Source organism: Anas platyrhynchos, chromosome 1 (assembly GCF_047663525.1).
Source record: "Anas platyrhynchos isolate ZD024472 breed Pekin duck chromosome 1, IASCAAS_PekinDuck_T2T, whole genome shotgun sequence".
NCBI lineage: Eukaryota > Metazoa > Chordata > Aves > Anseriformes > Anatidae > Anas > Anas platyrhynchos.
Window position 1 is genome coordinate 140,871,709 of NC_092587.1, and position 22,694 is coordinate 140,894,402.

Below are 22,694 nucleotides of genomic sequence, written 5' to 3' on the forward strand. Positions count from 1 at the left end.
GAGGGGGAGGCAGGGCTGCCCGCCCGCCCGCCCGCCTCACGTAATGGCGGCGGCGCCACAGCTCCTCACAGGGCTGCTGAGGCACCGCTCGTGTCTGGTCGAGGCAAAGCGCAGCCGTCTCAAGCAGCTCCCTCTGTGGGGTGAACACAAGCTCTCCACACACCAGCCCCCCCCCCAAATGTGTCAGCACAAAAATCACAAAATCGAACAAAAAAAAAAATCAAGCCTCTTCAACTCCATCCCCACCCTCCCCAAAATCGAGCCCCTTCAACGTTGTTTGTGTGTTAGCCCTCTGGCTGGTTAGCTGTTTTTAAGTCCTGTCCACCGGCTCACCCCATGACACACGCGTGGACCCACTGAGTCATCGCTTCTGGCCTTCGGAGTGCTCCTCGCCCATGTTGAAGGGCGAAATGAGTGTCCTCCCCCGGGATGGGTGGGCTGCAGTGCAGAGAAATAGGGTGAGGGGGGAGAAGGTATGGGCAGAGGGCAGACAGAAATAGAGCATGAAGCAGGAGAAAGGGAACAGTCACCGATGCTAAAGGTTCAAATACAAACAGTGCTTGTGCTATTGTGTAGAGGGAGGCTCGGTTAAGAACAAAGAAAAGTGGCAAGAAGGTCAACGCTTTGCTAAAAAAAAATGTAGTACTGACTAAAGATGACCATTTTATGGATTCATTTTCCATTAAGCAGATATTTTTGCTCTGTGCCTCTTAAATTAACAAACTTTAAGGCCTGATCTGTTTCCTCACCCAAGGCATCTGCGTATGAATCATGTTTTCACCAGCCACCAGGCTTTTTTGTGTGGTCTCACACACGTGTTTTTCCTTGAAAAGTCAACAGTTGTCTGATCGCGTATTGTTGCACGTCTTGTCAAACAACACTGTCAAACTTGCGTAACATCCTTTTCTTCCTAATCGTGATTACAGCTTGTGCTGTAATACCAGCCAGGGCCTGGTAGCGCCCGGCATACTTTTTGTGGAAGGTGTCCTCGGACAAAAGCCTTGAGCTCAGGAAGCCCATCATACCAGCAGGACTGCTCAGCTCTGTCAGCATCAAGGCCAGGACGCTCCAAGTTCTGTTGCAGAGTTGATGTTACAATAAATCTGTTTAAAAAAAAAAAAAAAATCTTCGAACCTTAAGTATTCGTTCAAGTAACTTGAGCATTCTCCCCACACACTTGGCAGTGAAATTCGAGGGCTCTCTCCAAAGGTGCTTAGCATTGTGAGAAGAAGATCAAAGTAGCAAAGTCAAGGTGACAGCCAAGACACATCCATGGAGCAATGTAAAGGACGGGGGAGAAAGAATCCGAACAGCAGAACTGGAGCTGGTGAAGAAAATAACAAGGAAAAGAGGATAAGGGAATAGAAGAGCAAGAGCATGTTAAATGGGAGAGGGTCAATGGAGTCAGTGGCAGAGCAGAGGCAGATAAAGGCTTAACAGTGTTGAAAACCATCAAGTGACAGGATTTGGAAGAGGAGAGAATTCACTGTTTGGCAAAAAGCAGACTGAAAAAAGTGACAGTATTTTTAGTGAGTCCAAAAATGTAGCTCAAGAGAGAGTTTTTTTTGGGAAAAAAAAAAAAAAAAAGTGGAAGACTGTAATCAGAATAGATAACACCTCGGAAATGGGGTAAAAGTAAAAATAGTAAAAATGAACAGCTACAAGAAGTGTTCTTTTAAGAGTATGGAGTCACTCGAAACAGGAAAATGATGTTGACTTTGATTTGTACACGCTAGGAAGCTATTGTCCTCATCTTCACACAGAATGAAGACCAGACAGCAAGACTGTAAAGTGTAAATAGGAAACATAAGCTGTTTTCCATACCCCCCTTTTTTTTTTTATTGGTTATGAAGTGAAGATTTTAGTGAAGAAGCTTGAATTTTCTTGAAAAGAGATAGTGTGGGAAAGCAAGATGAAGAGGTAAATTGTCAGCCTTGGCCTAAGATAACTTCCAGAGGAAAGCAGACAGAAAAGAACAAGCTATAACAAGAACTTGTAAGAGCAAGGCTAGCAGAGGAAGAAATAGCACTTAGGAAATTTCCAAAACACCATTACTGCACACCTGATTGGTGTGGGTTCAGTCTCAGAGCAGAAAGGAACAGCAAACGTTAAGAACAACAATTAACTGCCACGCTGGCTGCAGAGCTGATAGCAATGGGAAGACAAAGCAAGGATAAAAGGTACCTGGCTAGACGTTTCTCCCCAGAGAAAAGCTAAGCTACACCAAGACAGATCAGAGTCTCAATGCCCAGAAGGACTTTGGAAGAAATTAGCTTGGTTCAGGAAAACTGAAAAAAGCAGATGTTCAGATCAGACAGGAATTCTAAGGGCTGTCAACAAAAGGTCAGTTACCCAAGCTAACAGTGTACTGCAGACGTAAGGACATTCTAACCTCTGTTCCCCTTTGAAATCTGTTTTATTTGTGTTTTGTCCCTTGATAGGCATTTTGTTAACAACATTCAATATCTTTAGAAATCAGAATACGTTGCAGATTGCAGTACACATCCAGAAACAAGACATACTGAATTTCATCCAGCTAAATAATGAAAATTTCATCAGTAATGGAGTGTTCTTTGGCTAAATTAGAACAGCAGTTAAAGCTAGCTGTGCCTCAACCCTGTGCATGCATGATGTTTGCACAAATTAGCAAGAAGTGTGAACCTAAGTTTCAGAACTTTATCTTCCTTTTTTTTTTTTTTTTTTAGCTAATATACAGACATGATTCAATGCATCTCTTAAATATTGCAAAACCACAGCTAAAGTTTTAAATAATATCCATTGCACAACAAATGTTTTTGGGGAAGCTACAGAAATAACTAAAATACAGAACACATGGCAATACATTGCACATCAACTATTTGAAATGTTTAGTAAGTTCATTAGGGCTTATCAAGACCTTTTCTAAAAGAGGTCTTAAAGGTCTAAGAGGTTTCCTTGATCTAGTAATTGAAGCTCAATAAATAAATAGTTCTGCTATCAACCTGAGCTGAAGCAAGATGAGACCTTTTAAAGTCTCAAGGAATTTTACAGTCTTTATTGTGCTATCTTGATAACACTCTTTGGATTAAAAGCTTTAACAAACATCACCAGGCATGTGATGATCAATATCACTCGAGACATTTGCCACTTTAAAGAAAACTTGGAAGCGGTATATAATTAATAATGTAAAGCCCAGTTAAACAAACTATTGACTATGTCCTCCCTTTTTGTGCTCCAGAAAATTCCACTCAAAATCTGCAGCTCGTATTTTTGATGAATTTCTACAGACTTTCAAGAACTTTTATGGAAGGTATTCTTTGGGAGAATAAAGCGTGAAATGAGAGCAGGTGATTTACGACAGCCTTTCTTTATGAAGCCCCTTTTTGTCACTTTACGTGCCATTGCCGTTTCATGTTCTGAGGCTGTCAGGAGTCTCAAGGCTTGTCCGTACAGAAAAGCTGCTTGATGAATGTGTCAATTTATAATACAGTAGCTACTGCGATTAATCTAACCGTGCAGGGAAACAGCAGATAGCAGGCAGTGTACAGTAAATCCAAAACCTTTCTTGGAGCACACTGGTTTCTTAAACAGTTACAGCTCTGTGAAATATTGCTGGTACAATGCCTTGCTGCTTTAAGGCAAGACTGTTAATAAGTAGTGGATAGTATACGGTAGGACCATGTTTCTGTTATCGAGCTGTCTAAGAATGCAAGTGAAACTGAAAGTATAGTTAACATTTCTGAAATTCCTATCCTGTTCTTCAGCCTGTTTAAAGATCAAGCTCCTACACTGGATTTGCTCAATCTGTGTGTTTGGGGCATGGAGGAAGGAGAATAAGATTAGTTCAGGTTTCTCTGGGAACAGCAGTGAACTAGGATGATACACTGTGTAATTAAATTGCACGGAAATGTGTAGTTTGCACCTGTGGAGATTCCCTTCCAGGGCCTAATACTCTGCACACAAAGTGTCTGTGTTTGTTCCATAGCGGACAAAGATCTCCATGGAAAAAAATAGAAGAATCCAGGAGGATTTCACGTAATGGCATTCAATACATCTGTACAGGGCCAGCCATTTTGTTTCAGTCGTACACGGTACCAGATCTAAGGGGCAAAGTTGGATGGGAGAATGCTGCTCATCTGCCAAGAAAATAAAGGAAACAGATTCAGGCAGGACGCTACCTCCTCTTGCATAATTACCTCCGCAAAAGATCCTCACTGCTAACAGACGCACTGGCAATGAGACAGGAAAACAAAAGGCTTAGCGAATGCCTAAATAAAGCTTTCCCCCCACATTTTCCTTCAGTTCTTGCGGAATATTGGGAATGGTGGCGATGCCTGGAGCTTGAACCCAAGGTCTAAGCGGCCCTTGGAAGTTCAAACAGCGCGTTGCCCAGCTCTGCTGAGGGAATAACGCTCTCTCTTCATGCGTGAACCAAAATAATCTCAGCTACAGTTAATTGGCTTCCAGCTGGTCGCAGTTCCCTCAGCTGCCTGGGAGCTCTGTCCGGGGATTAACCTGTAAAAGCTCAGGTCGCTTGCTGAGAAACCCTCACTCCTCATGCGTGCCGTGGTGTGGGGTAGTGCCCAGGGCTCTGCTTCCCTCCCAGGGATGCACAGGAAAGCCACCTCAATCTGGCTCTTTCTTAAGCTAACAGGGAGAACAGCCCTACAGTTTTTCAACCTCTGTCATGACTTGGACAGTTGGCTGTTGGATGTTTTTTACTGTGACACCCCTAGGAATTGCAGAGTAAGATTACCAGGGCATCTAGAGAAATGGCTGAAGATTAATAAAACCGATTTGAACTCTTTTGGTATTATCATATGCATAGTGTGTTTGCAACCAGGTTTGCACTTTCCACACTAGAAAAAGTATTTTCATGATCTAAAGTGTCTATCGGTAGGCTACTTGAAAAAATAAATTCATGAAGAAAGCCTTTCAACTTTGGTGAGAAAACAGAGTTAATGTCTAGCTCCACCCCTAGATGAGTTGGTGAGGGTTTACAAAAATCGGTTGCACAAATGAGTTAAAAATAAAGTGGTGGCTGGAGATGAGGTGCAAAAAAATCAGGACTACAGGCTATTGAAATACTTTTTGTGTCTCATAACAGGAAGGGGCTAGCTGAGAACATTAAATTATAGTTAAATTCTTTAAGTAAGAATGTTTATAGTTGTATTGGGATAATTCTTGTGAGCCTGATTTGGTTTTGTCCCTTAACATGTTTAACCAGCTTTGTGGCAGTAAAAGAGAAGTTATACTGAAGCTGTGTTCTTTGAGCTGCTTGTATTTTTCCCACAAAAAGAGTCTTTGGAGCCTTTCGACTCAATTTCCAAGTGAAATAACAGATTAGATAATTAGGGAAAAATACATGTAGAAAATTTAAGTTGGCAAATGAGGACAGCCCTAGTACAATATTTTTACCAACTTAAATATCTGAAGTTGCAGCTATTTGGTTTAGCTTAGAATACTTCTAAAATGAGAGACCGAGCAGCAATAATACTTCCGCAATACATAGAGGGTTCTGAATAGGCAATTTGTTTTTTCTGTAAATCAGAACATTATAGTTAGCACGTACTATAGCTTCCCACTGTGTGCAAAGGAAAAAAAAAAAAAAAAGCCCAAACAAGCAGATACAAAACATTTTTAAGCAGTGCTCAAGGTGATATATTGCCTGCTTGAAATGACATGTTTGTACATTGCAGGGTTGGGCCAGTACCACCTCTCACTTATAATTTGAAAGTCTGTGTTGGTTATTTTCACTCTGTTCTATGTAAGATGGAGCTATTTTGAAGCCTTGTGGAAAACAAACAAACAAAAAAAAAATCACTGTAAGGTAACCATCCAGCATGAAATTTTAACAGTGTTTGGAAAGGAAACTCAGAAGATCTCTCTCTCAAAGCCCATTCAATCAAGCTTTACTTGGAGCTGCTTTTAAGTACTCTTCTACTGGAACAGCAGAAACTCCTGCATACCAGCTCTGAAGCCAGATGCGCTCAATGTTCATTTTCATGAAGAACCACTCATAGCTATGAGGCCACTTCCTTATCACTGGGTGCCTGGAAGGACAAAAAAGAATAAATAAAAGATGTGCCAAATTACATGCCTAGTCTGCTTTTTTTTTTTTTTTTCCTTTAGTCTAGTGTGCTCATCCAGAATGAAACCTGAGATCTGAGAGTCACCACCAGTCATGTTTTCTGCCTTGCCTTGAAATAAGGTTGGTGATGTTCCACACCTCTGTCTGGCAAGAACTACAGCTTAAGGCAGTCAGTGAACAATATCTTACCCTGTTGCAGAACCTCCTCTTTAAAGACAGATGTTGTTTGGTCTCCAGTAGGTAAAAACAGTTAGAGGAGATTCTCTGAACATGTGTCAAGGTTGTGTTTGTACCTGTTCAAAGGAGACTGTGTTCTCTAAATATCACCTCTTTGGTAACAGTCGTGGTGTGTCAGGAGAATTAATAAAACCAGCTATCAGACAGAGCATGGTCCCTTCGAGCTATCACCTGCTAGAGCCTTTTCATCCTGTATTTCTGTCTTTTTCCTTTGGCCTCTCCTTACCACTAGCTCAACAAGACCATCCCCACCAACAAGACCATCCCCACCATTACTGGGTAAGGCATCAGAGAAGACTCAAGCCTTGACACTGTAGCTCTGTCACTGTCTGTAGGCTCTGGAGAGGGCAGATGCTCTGCCACCTTGCTGTTCTCCCCCATTGCTGTTCATGTGGTTGGGGTTTCTCCCCCAAGTCTGCTTGTTCCCTCCCTCCCCACTTTTCTGGGGATGCTGGTCCCTCTCTTTTTGCATTTCTCATGGAAATTTTCTTGCAGAGTTGAGATAGTGGCTTTCACTGTGAATGTGTAAAGGTTGGCTATCTTTGTCCTGTTTGGAAGCAAGGCCCTGCAGTGGGCTTGGTCTTTGTGTGCTCAAGGAGATCGGGTTTTGGATGATTTTGCCTCCTTGCTTGCAAAGTCGATGAACTTTGGGGCACCTTGTGTTTCCACCATGCTTTTAACCCCCTGCTCAGTTTGCGCCAGTAGGGGCAGAGTGTGGCCAAATACTTGGTGGATCTCCTGTGCGTGTGTGTGGGTCATGGGAGCTGAACTGGGGGGTGGCCCTTTGCTACCTCTCTGTAACCATGGTCTCTCCACAGCAAGATAGCCTGGAGGCTGCTATTGGAAGTCTAAGGTGTAGCAGCTCCTGTACTTGCTGGACTCTGCCCCAGCTCAGCATCCTGCTGACCTGGCCACTTGTTGCAGGGGGAAGTCCTCTCCCCCTGCAGAGGACTCTGCAGAGGAGGCAGTTGGTTTGATAACCTTTGGGGATTTCCCACTCTGAGATGTCCTTCTGAGCACCTGCTACCGTGTCAGGAAATGGCTCTGGCCACCGCTGACGCCGGTGATCCCACCATGTCAGTCTCACTTCTGCTCCTCAGTGGCTGAGCAGCTGCTGCTGAGGCACTGGTGGACCCTGGCTCATGTAATAATCCAATTCCTGCAAAGTTTCTTATGTGTTGTAACCCATCTGTCCCTGGTCCCATTTTTTGCTATTGACAGAGGGGCTCCAGTAACTCTCTGTCACCCTGTCAGCATCTCGTGAGCCACCTGTGGGCATCTCAGGGGTGTTGCTGACAGAATTTAGGATTTTTTTGGCATATTTTTGAGCAAAGGCAAGCACTGACGTTACCCCCCATTGGCTATACGATTTCTCTGTTGAGCTGTTCCCAGATGCTCCTCTCCCTTTGGCTCCAGAAGACTGTGGTCCACCAGAGATGGAGGCCACCAGAGATGGTGGCCTTGAAGGCTTATATTGAGAGTGGTTTAGCTCAGGGTTTTATTCAATACTCCACTTGCCTCTAACAGCAGTGTCTGCTCTTCCACACAGTTGGCCACTGTCATCCCTGTGACCACCCAGCTTCTCTGGCAGCTGCCCAGGGGTTTTGCCCTGAGGGCTCCCTCCAACAATTGCAGCATATACATTTATTTCTTCCAGAGCATCTGAAAAAATCAAAGGCTGCTTATAGACACGACACAGACAAACACTGGACATTGCAGCTGGGGAACGTGTTTGCTTGTCCTGTGAACATGTTCATTCGGTGCGGCCTTTTTTCTGTGCTGGACCGCCATTACCTGGGCCTATACACAATGGATATATACGCCATTTTGTCTGCAGCTTCCTCGTTCCCTCAGGATTGCCCGTGTTGTTCACGTTAAAACCTGTTCACCCAGATCCCTCCCAGCAGGACAGAGAGAACATTGTGTCTGGGCCATGCTGGTTCCCAGCACGTCCCAGTTTCCCCTCAGTATTTGATTCACTGGGAAGGGTACGGCCCGGAGGATCATCCCTGTCAGCCAGTGTTGGAGGTGCATGTCCCGGCTAAAGTTCAGGCTTTTGATGCCTGTTACACTGATAAAAACGGGTCCCACTGGAGGGTGTGGGGGCACACCCTGGGTGTGGAGTGGATGGTGTTAGGGTTGTGCTTGTATCTGTTCACAGGAGACTGTGTTCTGTAAACGTTATGGCTTCGGTAGCAGTTGTGGTGGTATGTCAGGAGAGGTCATAAAACTAGCTAGCAGGTGGGGCACGATCTCTTCAAGCTACCGTCTGCTACAGCCTTCACGTCCTGTATTTCTGCCTCTTCTCTTGGGCCTGCCCTGGCAGCACACTCATTTATTCTCCAGTGTAGCTCTGTTGAAGGTGTCAAGAACTGCAGTGCTGGGAAGCATGCTACAAATTGTCTCATTTCTACATTGCGAAGTTTCCAGGAGATGAGAGCTGATGAATTTTGTTTCCAAACCATGAGGTCTGGCCTCACAGAAGCCCACAGGCTTCATCCTGCAAATGGGTGTGACATAGTGCCCAAAGGTAGCTGCTCTGTCTCTTGCTAAGGGGCTGTGGGTAATCAGTACTACTTGTCCTGAGGTGGGATGGATTTCTACATGCAGTGTCCCACTTAACCAATGCACCCTGTATTTATGGAATCTCTCCTCACAGCCACGGTTACAAAACACATGGTCTACTGGAGTCTTAATATTTACCAACTGTGTTTCCACAGTTCATTACCTCAACAGTTAAAAGGAGCTTGTGAAGCTCTGCCTGTAGTTCCAGGCCAACATCCTTTGTGGCCCCAAAGTAAAGATCAGGCTTGTTGCTTCTCAGGTTTTCTGTACCAAGTGGCTGCATCTATATATTTGTCTCCAAACTGCAGGCTGTACGATACTATATGCATATCACATACAGACCTAGAAAACATTGCTTGCTTGGCAAATTCCGTTTCCTCTGGAGGCACCGTGACCATCTGTCCTGTGAGAGTCAGTCTGGCACACCTTGGATCCTCCGGATCGACTGCATTTTTTCTGTGCACAGAGAAAAATGCTCGTGTAATAGCTTGTCTTCTTTGCTTTTGAGATATACAAATACAAAAAGAGGCAGTATTTTCTCAAACTGTGCAGGTCTTTTCTACACTCAGCTGTAACGTTCAGGGGGATTGCTGAAGAAATACCTGAGAGACCTCTACTGTAGAGATTTGCTTAATCTTAATTCATGCTCTTAAAAACTGCATTAATATAATAATTCAAAAATGTGAAAATGGCAGTTCTTTCCAGACCTACGTACAGCCCTGAATTCAGGATTCTGAAGAGAATTAGTGAGATGATTAATAAGTATGTGTATATGTATTTGCATGTAATTTTTCTTTCTGCCTACCCTGGAAATTCAGCTCTTGTTCATTTTTGCCCATTTTTCAACTGCTTTACATTGCTTTTCTTCACACACGCACACACAAAGAGTCAAGTAAAGTCTATTAAAAAAAAAAATCAACTGCCTTCATCCTTCAAACTGAGACAGAGTAGGTACTTGTTGCTTTTTGGCTCTTTCTATACAGTAATAATAAATAACTCCCATTAGTAGCTGTGGGACAACTGCTGACTCCGAGGTTTACAATACAATGATATAAATCATGAGTAAACTGACAAATTGCAAAAAAGTTTCAGGCAATGACTGCAGTGGCCTGATCCCGAGACGTGCTGAGCAGCCCCAAGGTCCTTTGCCAGCACATTGAGACTGCTCAGCATTGCCCAGGACTGTGTCCCCACGTAAGAACATAAGCCCCGAAAACTACATTAGGAAACAAAGATTGCATTTCTTGTTCTCCGTGTTTTAATCTGAAGCAGCGAATCACAGTAAATTACATCTCATCTGTGTGCAATTTTACGTAAAGATCTCTGCTTGAGCCCTTTAGCCTCAACTGTGTGCAATCTGCAGTGGCTTTTTTTTTTTTGGTTGTTTTAACTCTCAATATGTGCCTATTGCATACAGGAAACATATGGGCATCCTCCTGCAGCTAATTTAACACCTGCAGATTCCCCACAGATGGTTATGAAAGACTGTGTAGCTTACTGGATAAAGTGTCTGCTTTTATAGATAGGACCAGGAACAGAAATACACAAGGAAATACAACAGGCTGATTGATACTCGGCTATGCCCAGTAAGCACTTGGCACAGTCCGTAGCCTGAGCTCCAAAGAGCCATTTGCAGTCACATCATCTCTGGGATGTTTTTTCAGCATCCTGTTCGGTCTGGAGCTGCCGTTCTCTGAAGGTGGTGCTCAGCGTAATGATGTCTGGACAAACCCCACTCATACTTTTTTTCCTCTACCGTACTTTCTGCATGGGAGGAAGAGCGGCCGCCAAGGATCAAGCTCAGTCTTTTTGTTCGCATCAATAAATAATGGTCTGATTTTCTCCAGCACATTTTTTTTTATTATTATTATGAAGTAGCAAATGGTGTTCTGAGCACCTGAAAATCCGCATTGCCTGCCCGGACACTGGGTTTAATTCTCCCAGTGTATATTTGCAGTAGAGACTTGTCTACACGGCAGCCTTGGCGTGTTGTAGATCAACACTAGCTCCCACCGCATGCTGACGATGCAGTTTCACATCCTGCTTACAGTGGTCTCAGCCTGTCCTGTCCCGAGCAGTGCGGCTCCGTGCCCCAGTGACACCCCTGCTCCCTCTCACTTCTCTTGTCTGGCTGCTGCAGGGGCCGTTCGGTCTGCGTGACCCCTCAGGCAACCGACCCATCAAAACAAGAATAAATATCAGGATCATTATGACTAAAATGAGGGAGGAGATGGTCATGTGTGATGGGGACAGGGTGCCATTTATGACCTGATGAAGCTACAGATAAAAATGCGCTTTATGGCATTTCAGGTTAAAGGTGACCTGACGTAAAAGCTGGCTCTGGCACTGCGCAGGCTGCAGGGTACCACTCTCTGGGGTGCCTTGAGGCAAAAAAAAAAGTAACCCAGTTTATAAAAAAGAGGGAAAATTTTCTGCCAGGTTTAATTCCTAGAGCTCATGCCAAGGGGGGCAGGATCCTGTCCTGCACAGAGACACAGGGGAGGGGCAGACCTGCCCCTTTTTTATGGTTCCAGATGAAGGTGGCGTCCTCCCCTTTGGAAGCGGGATACGCTGCCCACTGAAAGGCACTCTCCGTGGGAATCAGCTCGCCCACAGCAGAAGGGTGAGCTGATCCCACACACAGATCAGGACCTGCAAGTCCAGCAGCTAGGGCAGTGCAGAGTCTTAAAGTCCATTTGAGTCATCCTGACCTACTGCTGCTTCGTGCTTAATCTCGGTACTTCATCAGTCTTACAAATACGGAAGGGGACTTCTCCCTCACCAAGCTGCAGTTCAGGCGCTTGTTTTCAGCTGATAACCCTTTATCTCTGTGTACGAAACCATTTCCTCCAGAGCCTAACAGCACCATAAACAACTGAAAGCTGGGAGAAGTACGAGTACCTGCAGCCGCCTTTGCCTGGTACAGCTCCTAGGCAGGATGGTGCTAATTACTTTCAGGGAGGAACTAGAAAGGGGTTGTTATTAAAGGATGTCTTCGTTTCACAGAGCGGATCAAGGAGATAAATTTGGGTGTGGTCATTTGGTGAGGCATTTTGGGTTGACACCTCCTCGGATGAGAATTACTCGATCGTTTTGTGCAAGTCCTCATTTATTCTACAAGTGTCCTTGCTGATTTTTGAGTAGGCAATTGGCTTGGCACCGCTGCCCTTGGGTTGTGGATGCTGCCTTCCGCTGTCGAGAGGTTTTTCACCTGATAGGAGTGTCAGATGTGGCTCTTCCCTGATTTACAGGAAAAAAAAAAAAAACAACCTGCTCTCCACATGTTCAGCTGATGACAATACAGCCATATCTGAAATCTTATTATTTAATTTATTTTCCTGACTCCTTGTGTTTGCAGTTTTCTGTATGTTACCCTCTCACGAGTCAGGGCGTTACACAAATTGACACACACAATGCCGTCACTCCCAGTAAAAGTTATTTGTACCAAATTCTGCACTTGTTAAAACCTTGTGAGATGAAGTTTTGGATGAGCTCAGCAAAGGACGACGATACATTTGAATCTAGTACGCCGTGTTATTACTTCGTGGGCTTTGCATTTAGCACTGGCTCTTACCGTGGGCTTTCTGTTTCAGAATAGCGACCTTGCACTCTAATCTTACATTACCATCACTATTTTCGTTATCAAAGGAGCCCTTCATATTCTGAAAGAAATCTGTTTCTTCATCATTTCTGGCGTAGGATTTCCTTAATAACGTGTGATAACTTTATAGTCTCTAAACTATCAAAGATCCCTAAAGTTACTTCTAAAAGTTCAATCACTTCTAACTGTATTGTGAACAGGCCTTGAATTTTCATTGGTGCTACTGATGTAACTAACCTAAACACAGGCTTTGTTTCCTAGGAGTAAATGGATACAGCTCATGTTTTTACTAAAGACATTACAGGGATATCAGGGATAAATAGGTGTATTTACTAAAATATTCCTCCTTTGTATCTGTAGAGGTCTAGTCATGCATTTGCTAGTTATTTCTTGCCTGCTGTCTAAATAAATACATATTCAGCCCTCAGTCCTTGGGTTTATTTTGTCTTGGTTGGCACAAGGACAAGAAGGTGTGCAGAAAAAATGGCTTTACATAAAATTTGGAGGCATGGAGGAGGAAACCCTCAAGGGCTTCTAAGGCCCTAGGAAGAGAATCAGGTCCTCGGTAGCCCTGGAGAGGATTTCATGAAGGCTTCGGTAAGATGTGAACTGAGGGGAGGAGAAAGTAGGGAACCATTGTAGGAGACAAATCAATAGGGAACACATTTATTTATTTATGCTGATATGAAATACATACACTCTGTTGCAGAAGTTAACTGAAGCCAGATGACAATGGAGGAGGATTCAGCTTATGCATTTTATAAGAACACGATGCATTAAGAGAGCTTCTCTTAATTATTCATCTGATTGGTGAAGAGAGAATTGATCACCTCCGTTCCTCTTCCTCTGCTTGGTGAGCAAACTTCGTATGCAAAGTCTGACCCAGTCTGGGCAGTTGTCTCTTCTGGGCACAAGGAGTTAGAGAGCGAGCTGCATTTGCAGCTGGCCTACAAAGTACCATCTTACCAAGGTGCCAGCTTTACTGAGCTTATGGACAAGCCTGTGTCCAAGCGAAATTTGTTTCCTGACAATGATGGGGAGCATGCTGCTGCTGAACACGCCCCGCTTACTCTACTGCTCACCACTTCTGCACTTTCTGAGTCACGGTTCAAGAACGGTTCAGGGTAAAGACTGCCACCTACTCATTAAATTGTTTATTACACCAGCCATCTCGTAGATTTTAATTAGAAGGTTCCTGCACCAAAACCATCTAAGTGCAGATCTGATGAACGTACAACTCAGGCTGATGCAGTTAAATTGGCTCACAAGGTGATGATGTTGGGACTCTGTGAGGACTCCCTTCTGCAGCTGAGATCTCTAGATCCCTGCCTTGACTGTCGATGCTCTGTCTCCTGGTTTCACTGGGTATTCATCTTCATCCTTGGCCTCTGCAGTCCATTAGTGAGCTGAAACAGATCTGGCACAGATCAGCAGTAAAAGAGTTCAGGAATCATTCAATAAGGAGAATCAAGTGTCCCTGAGAAGGAATCGCTAGGAAGAAGGTGGGAGGGCTCATGGTGCACCAGGGACTGGTGGAGGAAGCAGAGGCTTATGGATGGGAATCTCTCATCCTCCCCAGCTTGCTTTTCCCACTGAGGAGCTGCCATCCTCCTCTCCCCTGAGGAGACAGGACCTTCCATCCTTCCATGAAAAAACGTTACTTTACTTTTCTACTTTTAAGCAGAAAGAAGAGAGAAGTTGGAAAAGAGCCTTCTCCTATTGCAGAAAGGCAGACCCAGGAGCCAAGAAGAAAGCCCTATTTCTACTCTTGCTACTTTAAAGCACCTCATCTGTGGCGTAAGGGCAGTGGGTGTCCACACACCCTCACCTCTCCTGCAGCAGTGGCCCCGTGGCCATACAAAGCCATGCCATTTGGAGGTGGGGACTGGCTGAGCCCTGCTGCCTCCCACTGACTTAAGGCAGGGACTCTGTCACCCTGTAAAGGACCCCTGTTCGTCCTGCCCCAAAATAGGAAGTAACCAGAAAGTAACTAGTATGGCATCATATTTTTTTTGTCCTTTTTTATCCATTTATATGAAGGAATGGAAGAAACGTTATGTCCTTTGAGAATTATTGTACAGCGCATATAATTTCGATTATTAAATGGCATTAATTTTCAAAAGCTAGTTTTCCTCCTCGTTCATTTTATTGTCTCCTCACTGTCTCTGAGGCAGACAGAGCGTATCGCTGCTGCTAATCTGCATGGCACAAACGTCAAACAAAATCTCCGCTGAAAGCAATTTCATAATCTGAAAAGCTGTTGCTGGCCTTCAGCTGGATATGGCTGAGCAGTTTCGCCTTGCCCTGCTCTGACTTTGACAAGAATATCTTTATCAGCCGTGTCTGAGAGCCAGCAAAGAGAGTTAAAAGGCATCTTGGCTTTTGGAAGAGCTGCCTTGGGAACTGAAGAGTGCTGGTACAATGCCTCTTCTGCATTGAAGGGAGTCGGTGTTCATAGCCTACCTGTCTGAAAGTTTTAGGTCATTTTGCTGTTCCTAGAAGATTATAATTTCTAGATTGTTTTAATTATAATTTATTACATCAAGTCAGTCTCTTTGTCTATCTTTGTTCACAATAACAACTCATTTCTTTAGCTGAACTGCATATTTCAGCCAGGTTTTATATAGTTTAACCACAGACAATTCACAGGAAAAAAGAAAAAAGAAAGAATCACAGCATCAGCTATTTCTGTAAGCAAACTCAGAGAAACACATATTAGTGATCTAGACAGGGATTTTGGGAAGTTGGTTATTTAAGCATACAGGGATAAAAAAAAACAGTAATTTAGAGCTGTATTGTGTGCATTGGGTCACGATGATAGTAGGTTTCATGTTTGACTTTCTAATTTGGTATCTTCCTGAATTTTTAAATACAGATTTTTCAGGAACTGCTACTGACATAATTATTTGCATATGACTAAAGAGGACCAATACAAATACCAGGAATAGAAATGTGTCTGTGCCACAGAAACAGGAGGTGGATCTCAACTCCTCAAAAAATGCGGGATGGATGTCTGGATTCAGCCGTTGTCTTCCGCACGCGTAATTTCTCCTTGCGTGAAAGCACACCACCAAATTTCTTTGTTTTATTCATCCTTGCATTAACAGACAGCGCCCAGAGGCAGATAAACGTTGGATGGCCAACAGACCCCTCAGAGGTCGCACCTGCCACCCATTGCTGGTCTATCTGCCTGGGAATAAAGTCAGAAATTTGTGTATGCCAGCGACCAAGCACCCAGAAGGGACCCTCACCTGCTGAAGTACTTTCCTCTAGCAGTCCTTCCTGTGGCCTGCTGCTGTCCAGAAACGCTGGAGATGCTTTAGCCTGACAGAGGGATCTGGGTCACTCAGAATCACTCCCAGTCCGCAGAGTGGATTTAAAACACCATCCTCAGGCTAACAGAAAGGAAAACAGACATATGGACTGGCCCTACAGCTCATCACTTCTCTTTCTCTTCCCCTTGTGTGAACATCAGTTCATGGCAGCCGTGTAACTGTTCCTCCTCTAGGAAAGCTGCCTTGACTCAGTCCCTATGAACGTGCTGAACCTGATGTCAAGGAGACGACACTTGTTTGAAATTAATTGCCTGTTTTCCAGCCTGAACTGTAATGAGGCAGGCCCAGGAGCTTACTTGGAAAGAGAGATCCTCTGAGAAGCTTGTGTGTTGGGAAATCCATTCAGAACAATCGCCCCTCTATTCTTTACTGCAGGGTTCGGTCTTGTTCCCTCTGAAATCCGTAAGAATAGGACTCAATCTTTTCGGTTTTTATGTGGAATAAGCATGCCAGCTCTGTCTATTTATAGCCCTGAACCATTTCATTTTTCTTGCCTCTGTTACCCATTTATCAGCTGTCAGATCAGCGGCTAACTAACCCTCTCTGTAGGCTGAGCATCAGAGGGTGTCTGCAGCGAGGCGCAGCTCGTCTCCCCCTGGGAAATGGAAATCTCTGGGTCAGAGAGGAGGAACCCAGGCTGGAGCTGCCACAGCATCATGTCCCGCAACTGCTGCCTATCCCGATGCATCGCTGCTCTCTTTCTTTTGTTATTAAAAGTTAGTTTTGTACTGGCTGGGGCTTTGCAAATTTTCTCTCCAGCTGATTAAACACTGAGGCTGGAAAACCAAGAAGGCCGCCCTATGCTCCTCACAGCCCCACGAATGGGAATATTCATTGTCCAGGTTTGAAACTTGAGCATGTGCTGAAACAAAACAAATGAAATTCGCTACTAAATAAACTTAATATCAGGCTGATGCACGGGCACACAGGCCACTTGATTAGATACAAGACTATTGAAATGTCAGCTGTGTTTTCTTTCTAAAGGCCAGAGATTTCTTCTGTATGCAATAGGTCAGAAGCGTGTTTCAGGAGAGTGCCAAGTGCTCCCAAGAGCACTGACTACAGGCATCAAACAGCTTTCAGTTATTTTAATTCTTACAACTCAGGGTAGGTTAATAATGAAATTCTACTAAAATTCTACCTGAAAGCAGGCTGCAGGGCCAAATTCATTGCTGGCATACAAGGACGCGAACTTTCTCACGTAGAGCGTTATTCGTTTAGCTATTTTGCATGCTTATTTTGGAACCAAAACAATTAATGTTGCCCTTGCCCCAGAGAAAATTTGGGTATTAAAAAATATAAATGACACTTCCCTTTGTGACAAAATCTCCACGGGTGCTGTCCTAATACCTAGCACAGTCCGAGGTCTGCCAGAATAACAGGTCTGGCCTCTCATTTCGCCTGAGTAAAGAGAAAGAAACCTGCTGGACAGAAGCTAAGACACCACACGAAACCCCGCACTGTGGATGTTCCCTGTGAGGTTGCTCTCCTAGCTTAAAACGTAAACTCATTTCTGACCCTGGTTACATAGGGGAGGGGAAGAAGAAAGTTAAGCTCGCAGTGCCTGCATCCTTGCTGACTGTGAGACAGCCCCAAAGCCTTCTCGCTTTGCTAGCTATCAAAAATGCAAACAGCAGCTCACCAAATGCCCCAGCTTTTCACTCTTTATCTGATATTTTCTCCTTTAATGCCAACCAACATCGGTGGCAGGCAATAACTCCAGAAATAATGAAAACCAAACTGAACGTAATGACGAAATAAATAATGCAAAGAGCAGTGATTTGACTCCACATCTCTGTGCTCAGTTCAGCAGTAAGCTCAATATTTAGAGTAGGGTTACATGCAGGAATGGGGGTGGCCTATTTTCCCTCACCTTCTCCTCTCCCCTCTCCTTCGTGCTCCTCTGGCTTTTGGTGAGCTGCTGCAAGTTGCTAACCCAGCAGAAACCTAATCCAGCAAAACAAAAAAAAAAAAAAAAGGAAGAGGTTTCTGGTAGGTTAGAGATAAAGCAGCCCCCTCAATGGCCACAGGAGGGGTGGGACTGGCTGGACGGGAGCAGCACCAGGCATGGGACAGGCAGAAGGACCAGCAGAAAACGGGATTGCCATCACTGGGTTAATTCTCTTCAGCTTTATATTTGAACTCGAGGTCAGACAAATCCCAGAGCTGATTTAAGAGAAGGACGGAGGCAGCATGTGACCAGTCTGAGGGAGGGAGGGAGTGCAGGGATGTGGCCACTAGTAATTAGTGTGGCCTCAGCTGTCTTGGCAATACGGGGGTTAGCTGCCTGGCAGTTGTTTGGGAAATTAATAGATGCTTAATAGGAAGACAGTGAATAAATATTCTTGAAAGGTTGTGATGTGTCTGACTTTCATATGTCTGTAAGTCATGACTCATTTTGTTGGTGAACTGGCTCTTCCCAAACAGGTAAATCAGGCAGCAGTGTTGCTAAAATGTGAAAGGCAAAGACTTTCTAAAGCAGATGTTTAAAGTCAGGGATGAAAGACCACGCTTTGGAGCCTACATTGGTGTCTAACTTCCAGAAGTGCTCATCACCAGCAGCCATCATCAATGGAAGCCGCTCTGAGCCTCTGAAAACAGGACATCCACGTAGGTGCTAGGGCACAGGGCTTAGCTTACAATTTTAAGCACCTGATGTAGATATTCCGCTCATTATTTGATAAAAGTGAAGAAGCTCAGAAGGCAGGAATAAGCTCCATTAGCCCTTTACTAAAGAGCTGATAAATTTAATTACGATTTGAAATGATTAACTCAAAATATTTAATGAAATAACTTTAATAAACAAACAGAACCCTTCTCATCTTAGCTTCACCACTCTGTTGACCTTCTCAACCACTCAGAGCTGAATTACCTCAGTAAGTGCTGTGATGAAGAGTACGTACTGGAGGTGACAGTGGGAGCGCCTTCCACTTGCCATTCACTGCTTTTTTCCAGTTTTCTTCTCGGCTTGCAGGCTTGGAAGTTGAGATGACCCAGCTGGGGGTTGTCTTGGGCGTAAGTCTGGGATCCGGCTCTTAAGACAAAACTTTCTTCCCCAAAAAAAAGAGGACCTTAAGTTGGGGTAAACACTTCCAGCCTCATATCTTTCTGAGGCAGCCCCTACTCACCAGTTCCTCTACCTATTTCCTTGAAGTATCAGCCAAGATCTGCTTTGCTAACGGAGTCCTGTCTGACAGAGTTTTGGTGTCACCTACCTCGTCGGGTAAAGAGGCCTTTGGAAATAGCACTTCACACGAGGCCGACCCAGCCAAGCTTGCCGCAGGTCTGACTGCAAACAAACACATGGCGCAGACGTGTCTCTTCCAAGGAGACAAGCACGGCGGGGAAAACTGTATCGTCATCGAGTTTCCATGCATACACTTTACACATGTGACACAAGATCCTCTTCTCGACCCTGGAGAGCTACAGCCCCACCAAGCCAACCAGCAGGGCCTCCAGAGCTGCTCAGCCGAGCAAGGGTGTCTGCTTCACCTTGACTCCTACAGCCCTTGAAAGTCTACTGACTTTACTGACCAGGTCACCGTGGCCTGTAATTGGATCTCCAACACCTAAGTTTTATGTCAACACCTCCAAAAAGAGATCGAAGTCTGGGCATGCTAACATGCAAGTTGAAGGCGTCTCCAGCTGTTGATGCTGATACTTAGGTGATACTACTTGGGTATCTATTACTACTTCTGCTTTTCTTTAAGATGTTTTACTGGGTAACTTACTGCAAAACAAACCCAAGGAGGAGCTTGTAGCTGATGGTGTGCGCCAAAAATAAGAACAGGACAGTGAAGGTGGCATAAAGCTGTCACTGTTTCATTCTGAGGTCTGTGTTTGTTCTCACCAAAGCTAGTACTGGACACACAACATTTCGTTACCTGCAAAAATTTCCATCTGCCTCTGGCAGGGTCAGAGAAGCCACAGGATCCTTCAGGAGATCCGCCACATTATCCTTCGGCGTCACGTAAAAGAAAGGGATTGCAGTGCTGTTATTGACAGGACCATCACTGATAAGCAAACAGTTCCCAAAGGGTATACCTCGGATCTGCAAAATCCAAAGACACCTCTGCAAATCTGCAAAGTCCTAAGACACAACAGGGAAGATTTTTGTTTCCACTGAGCTTACAGGAACTACCAAGTTCAAAATGCCATCAGCAACAATAAATACTTACTCCAAAACAGGGCTGCTACCTTCTCTCAAAGCAAAAAGGAAACAGAGCTGAAGTTAGCCTCAATTCAGCCTGCTTTTTACTCTAATTTTGCCTCTCCTTTTCGACACGACTCAGAATGTGATTCCATCACTTTGCCAAGAGAGGGGGAAGGCATTTCAGCCAGAATTGTGTTTTCAAGTCAAACTGCACGCCAGCTCGGCCGCCTGGGAGGGAACCTCAGCCCTGGGAGGGGTGGCAGCCACCAACCCGTCCTGCCACGCAGCGAGGAGCCAAGTCCTCAGCAAGCTCCCTCCCAGTCTCCGAGTTGTGTAAATAGCCAACGATGGGTATAGCACATGCAAAAATGTCCTTACCCGGCAGGGACAAACATTAATACTCTCTGTAATGATTTATGTTCTTACTATGCCTTTCATCCCGTTACAAATCACAAGGAGAGGTACTTACTGAATTATGATTTTTGAAGTCTTCATGTATGTCTTCATGGTCAATTAGATGTTAAATAGTAAAATCATCAGCCGATATATTAATTCGATGTAACCGGTAAATCCTTCACAGCAAAATTAAATTATGAGTAGCTAATAAGAAAGCCCTGGCTGCTGTTATTACTTGGGCTGCTGATGTTTGTACGCCTCTACAACTGGGAAGTTCCTGGTGGTGAGGAGTGCTCCCCGTGCTGTGGGTTGTAACGGAGCTGCCTCACGCAGCAACTACACAGACCTGTTTGTCATTAAGAGCCACCGGGTGAAAAAGCAGCAGCTGTCAGTCGTATCGCAGGACACGCTCGCATTGCTTAAAAATCCTCGTTGTTTGCTTTTTTTTTTTTAATGAATGGTTAATGTGGAAGGGGCTCCCCGCCGGCGCCTCACAGACCTGCCCCAGCCCCGGCTGCTGGGGGGCGCCCGGCGGCGGAGGAGGAGGAGGGCGGACATCTCCGTGCGGGTCCCAGGCTCCCCCAGCTCCCCAGCCCCGGGGGTCTCTCCCCTCTCCCCGTACCTTTCCGGGGGGCGGCCACGAAGCCCCAGGCGTTGTGGCGGGCGAGCAAGCGGCGGCAGCGCGGCCGAGAACATGGCGGAGGGGGCGGCCCCCAGCCCCAGGCGCCTCGCCGCTAAGCTGAGGCGGGGAGGCTCTGATCCCACAGCTCCTCCTCTTAAAACCTGTCCTCATAACCCCTCATTGCATTCGTAGAGTTATCAAGGTTGGAAAAGCCCTCCAAGATCATCTGGTCCAACTACCCCCCTCCCACCACTGTCACCCACTAACCCTGTCCCCAAGCACCAGGCCCAACCTCTCCTTGAACACCCCCCAGGGACGGTGACTCCACCACCTTCCTGGGTAACCCGTCCCAACGCAGATTATTGAGGGAGTCCAGGTTCAGCAGGAGACGGGGAGGAACAGATCTCAGGAGATTCTGCCTTTCGCAATGCTCCCAGGTACATCTATCAGACCTCACCGTCTGTACCTGTGGAGGACAGGTCACCAGGTTGGTCTGTGTTAGTAACTGCTGCTCGATCACCTCATGATCCTCAGAATTACACCTCACAATCACAGAATCACAGAATTTCTAGGTTGGAAGAGACCTCAAGATCATCGAGTCCAACCTCTGACCTAACGCTAACAGTCCTCCACTAAACCATATCCCTAAGCTCTACATCTAAACGTCTTTTAAAGACCTCCAGGGATGGTGACTCCACCACCTCCCTGGGCAGCCCGTTCCAATGCCTCACAACCCTTTCGGTAAAGAAGTTCTTCCTAACATTCAACCTAAAAAAAAGAAGATGCTGCATAACTAATCTTGAATAAAAATGGACTGAAATTTTGAGCATTATAACTTTTTTCCCCTTGTTTATTATTTTTATTATTATTTTTATCTTCACCATAATAACCTGAAGGAATAGTGAAAACAGGCGTAACGGGCCTTAAGGCTGAAATTAATTTTTCAGATTGTGAAGATACTTTCCCAGTGAGGATAATTTCACCACCAAACACTTAATCTTACAAGTAAAATTGAATACGCTGCTACTGTGCCTTTAGCACGTGGTCCTGAGTGCATGTGCTGTGATACCACTCTTTTGTATAATGATTCCCACTTCGGTGCTTGAGCTGAGGAGTGTAGATGCAAGGAAGAAATAAATACAGATTTTTGAAAACAGAATGAGTGAAAACTTGATAAGCTCCTCAGGAGAGCTTTTCTCTAGTTCAGGAAACATCACTTCTTAAAATAACGAAGGAGTTGTCCCTTCTTGAAATAAGAAGACATGCTCTTCAATTTTGTTTTTCACATGGCCATTAGTCCATTTCCTCATGCAACCTGCTGCAGGTGCAATACGAATTTCATACTCTATATTTACTATTTCACGTGAATTTATTCCAGGGTTTCTTTGTAGAGATTTTTTGCTTGTACTCCACTTGTAGAGCAAGTTCAAACAACTTCACTTCTGACATAAACAAATCAATAATGTTATACACGTTATTTTATTTTAGTTAATACGATTATGCCTGAGATATTGACTCTTGTATCCTGCAGAAGTGGGAAGCAAAGTAGGATTTTTTCAAGATGTGGAAATCAGTGCTGAATTCTATATGTGATAAATATCAATTTTAAGCTATGTACTGTAGACACAAAACAGCATTGATCCAGGGTCATTAATCTATTCCGCAGCTTTCAAATTTACCACAATGACTTCACATGGGTCTCCAGCTTCACTGAT

The 22,694-nt window shown here is 44.7% G+C and overlaps 1 protein-coding gene across 38 annotated transcripts; it reads right to left on the reverse strand.

Moving 5' to 3' along the window:
* Positions 1-343: 343 nt before the first annotated feature.
* Positions 344-21,242, reverse strand: CREG2 (cellular repressor of E1A stimulated genes 2). 38 transcript variants are annotated; one of them, XR_011805766.1, is made up of 6 exons: positions 20,980-21,235; positions 19,693-19,859; positions 18,712-18,854; positions 17,682-17,755; positions 16,105-16,201; positions 13,124-15,868 (listed from the first exon to the last, which is right to left on the reverse strand). XR_011805766.1 is itself a non-coding variant. In XM_072031046.1 (5 exons), exons 1-5 carry the CDS (start codon positions 21,148-21,150, stop codon positions 16,175-16,177), a joined length of 582 nt encoding a protein of 193 aa, XP_071887147.1. In that variant the 5' UTR covers positions 21,151-21,235; the 3' UTR covers positions 13,124-16,174. The 38 variants fall into 38 exon arrangements, 4 of the variants coding, with proteins under 4 accessions (XP_027301745.2, XP_027301710.3, XP_071887147.1 ...); XR_003492773.3 differs by lacking the exon at positions 20,980-21,235 and adding exons at positions 19,024-19,097; positions 20,431-20,973 and having other exon boundaries at positions 13,124-17,755; positions 18,681-18,854; XR_003492771.3 differs by lacking the exon at positions 20,980-21,235 and adding exons at positions 19,024-19,097; positions 20,431-20,973 and having other exon boundaries at positions 13,124-17,755; positions 18,681-18,858.
* Between the last annotated feature and the right edge of the window lie 1,452 nt (positions 21,243-22,694).

Bases quoted from the DNA above. Each gene is read 5' to 3' on its own strand.
- CREG2 (XM_027445909.3), bottom strand. From the start codon at position 21,150: ATGAGGACAGGTTTTAAGAGGAGGAGCTGTGGGATCAGAGCCTCCCCG. The intron at 9,329-19,692 runs GTAACGAAATGT...CTCTGTGCACAG, and splicing joins GCAGATGGAAATTTTTGCAG to AAAAAATGCAGTCGATCCGG. The intron at 6,033-9,214 runs GTCTGTATGTGA...TTGTCCTTCCAG, and splicing joins AAGCAAGCAATGTTTTCTAG to GCACCCAGTGATAAGGAAGT.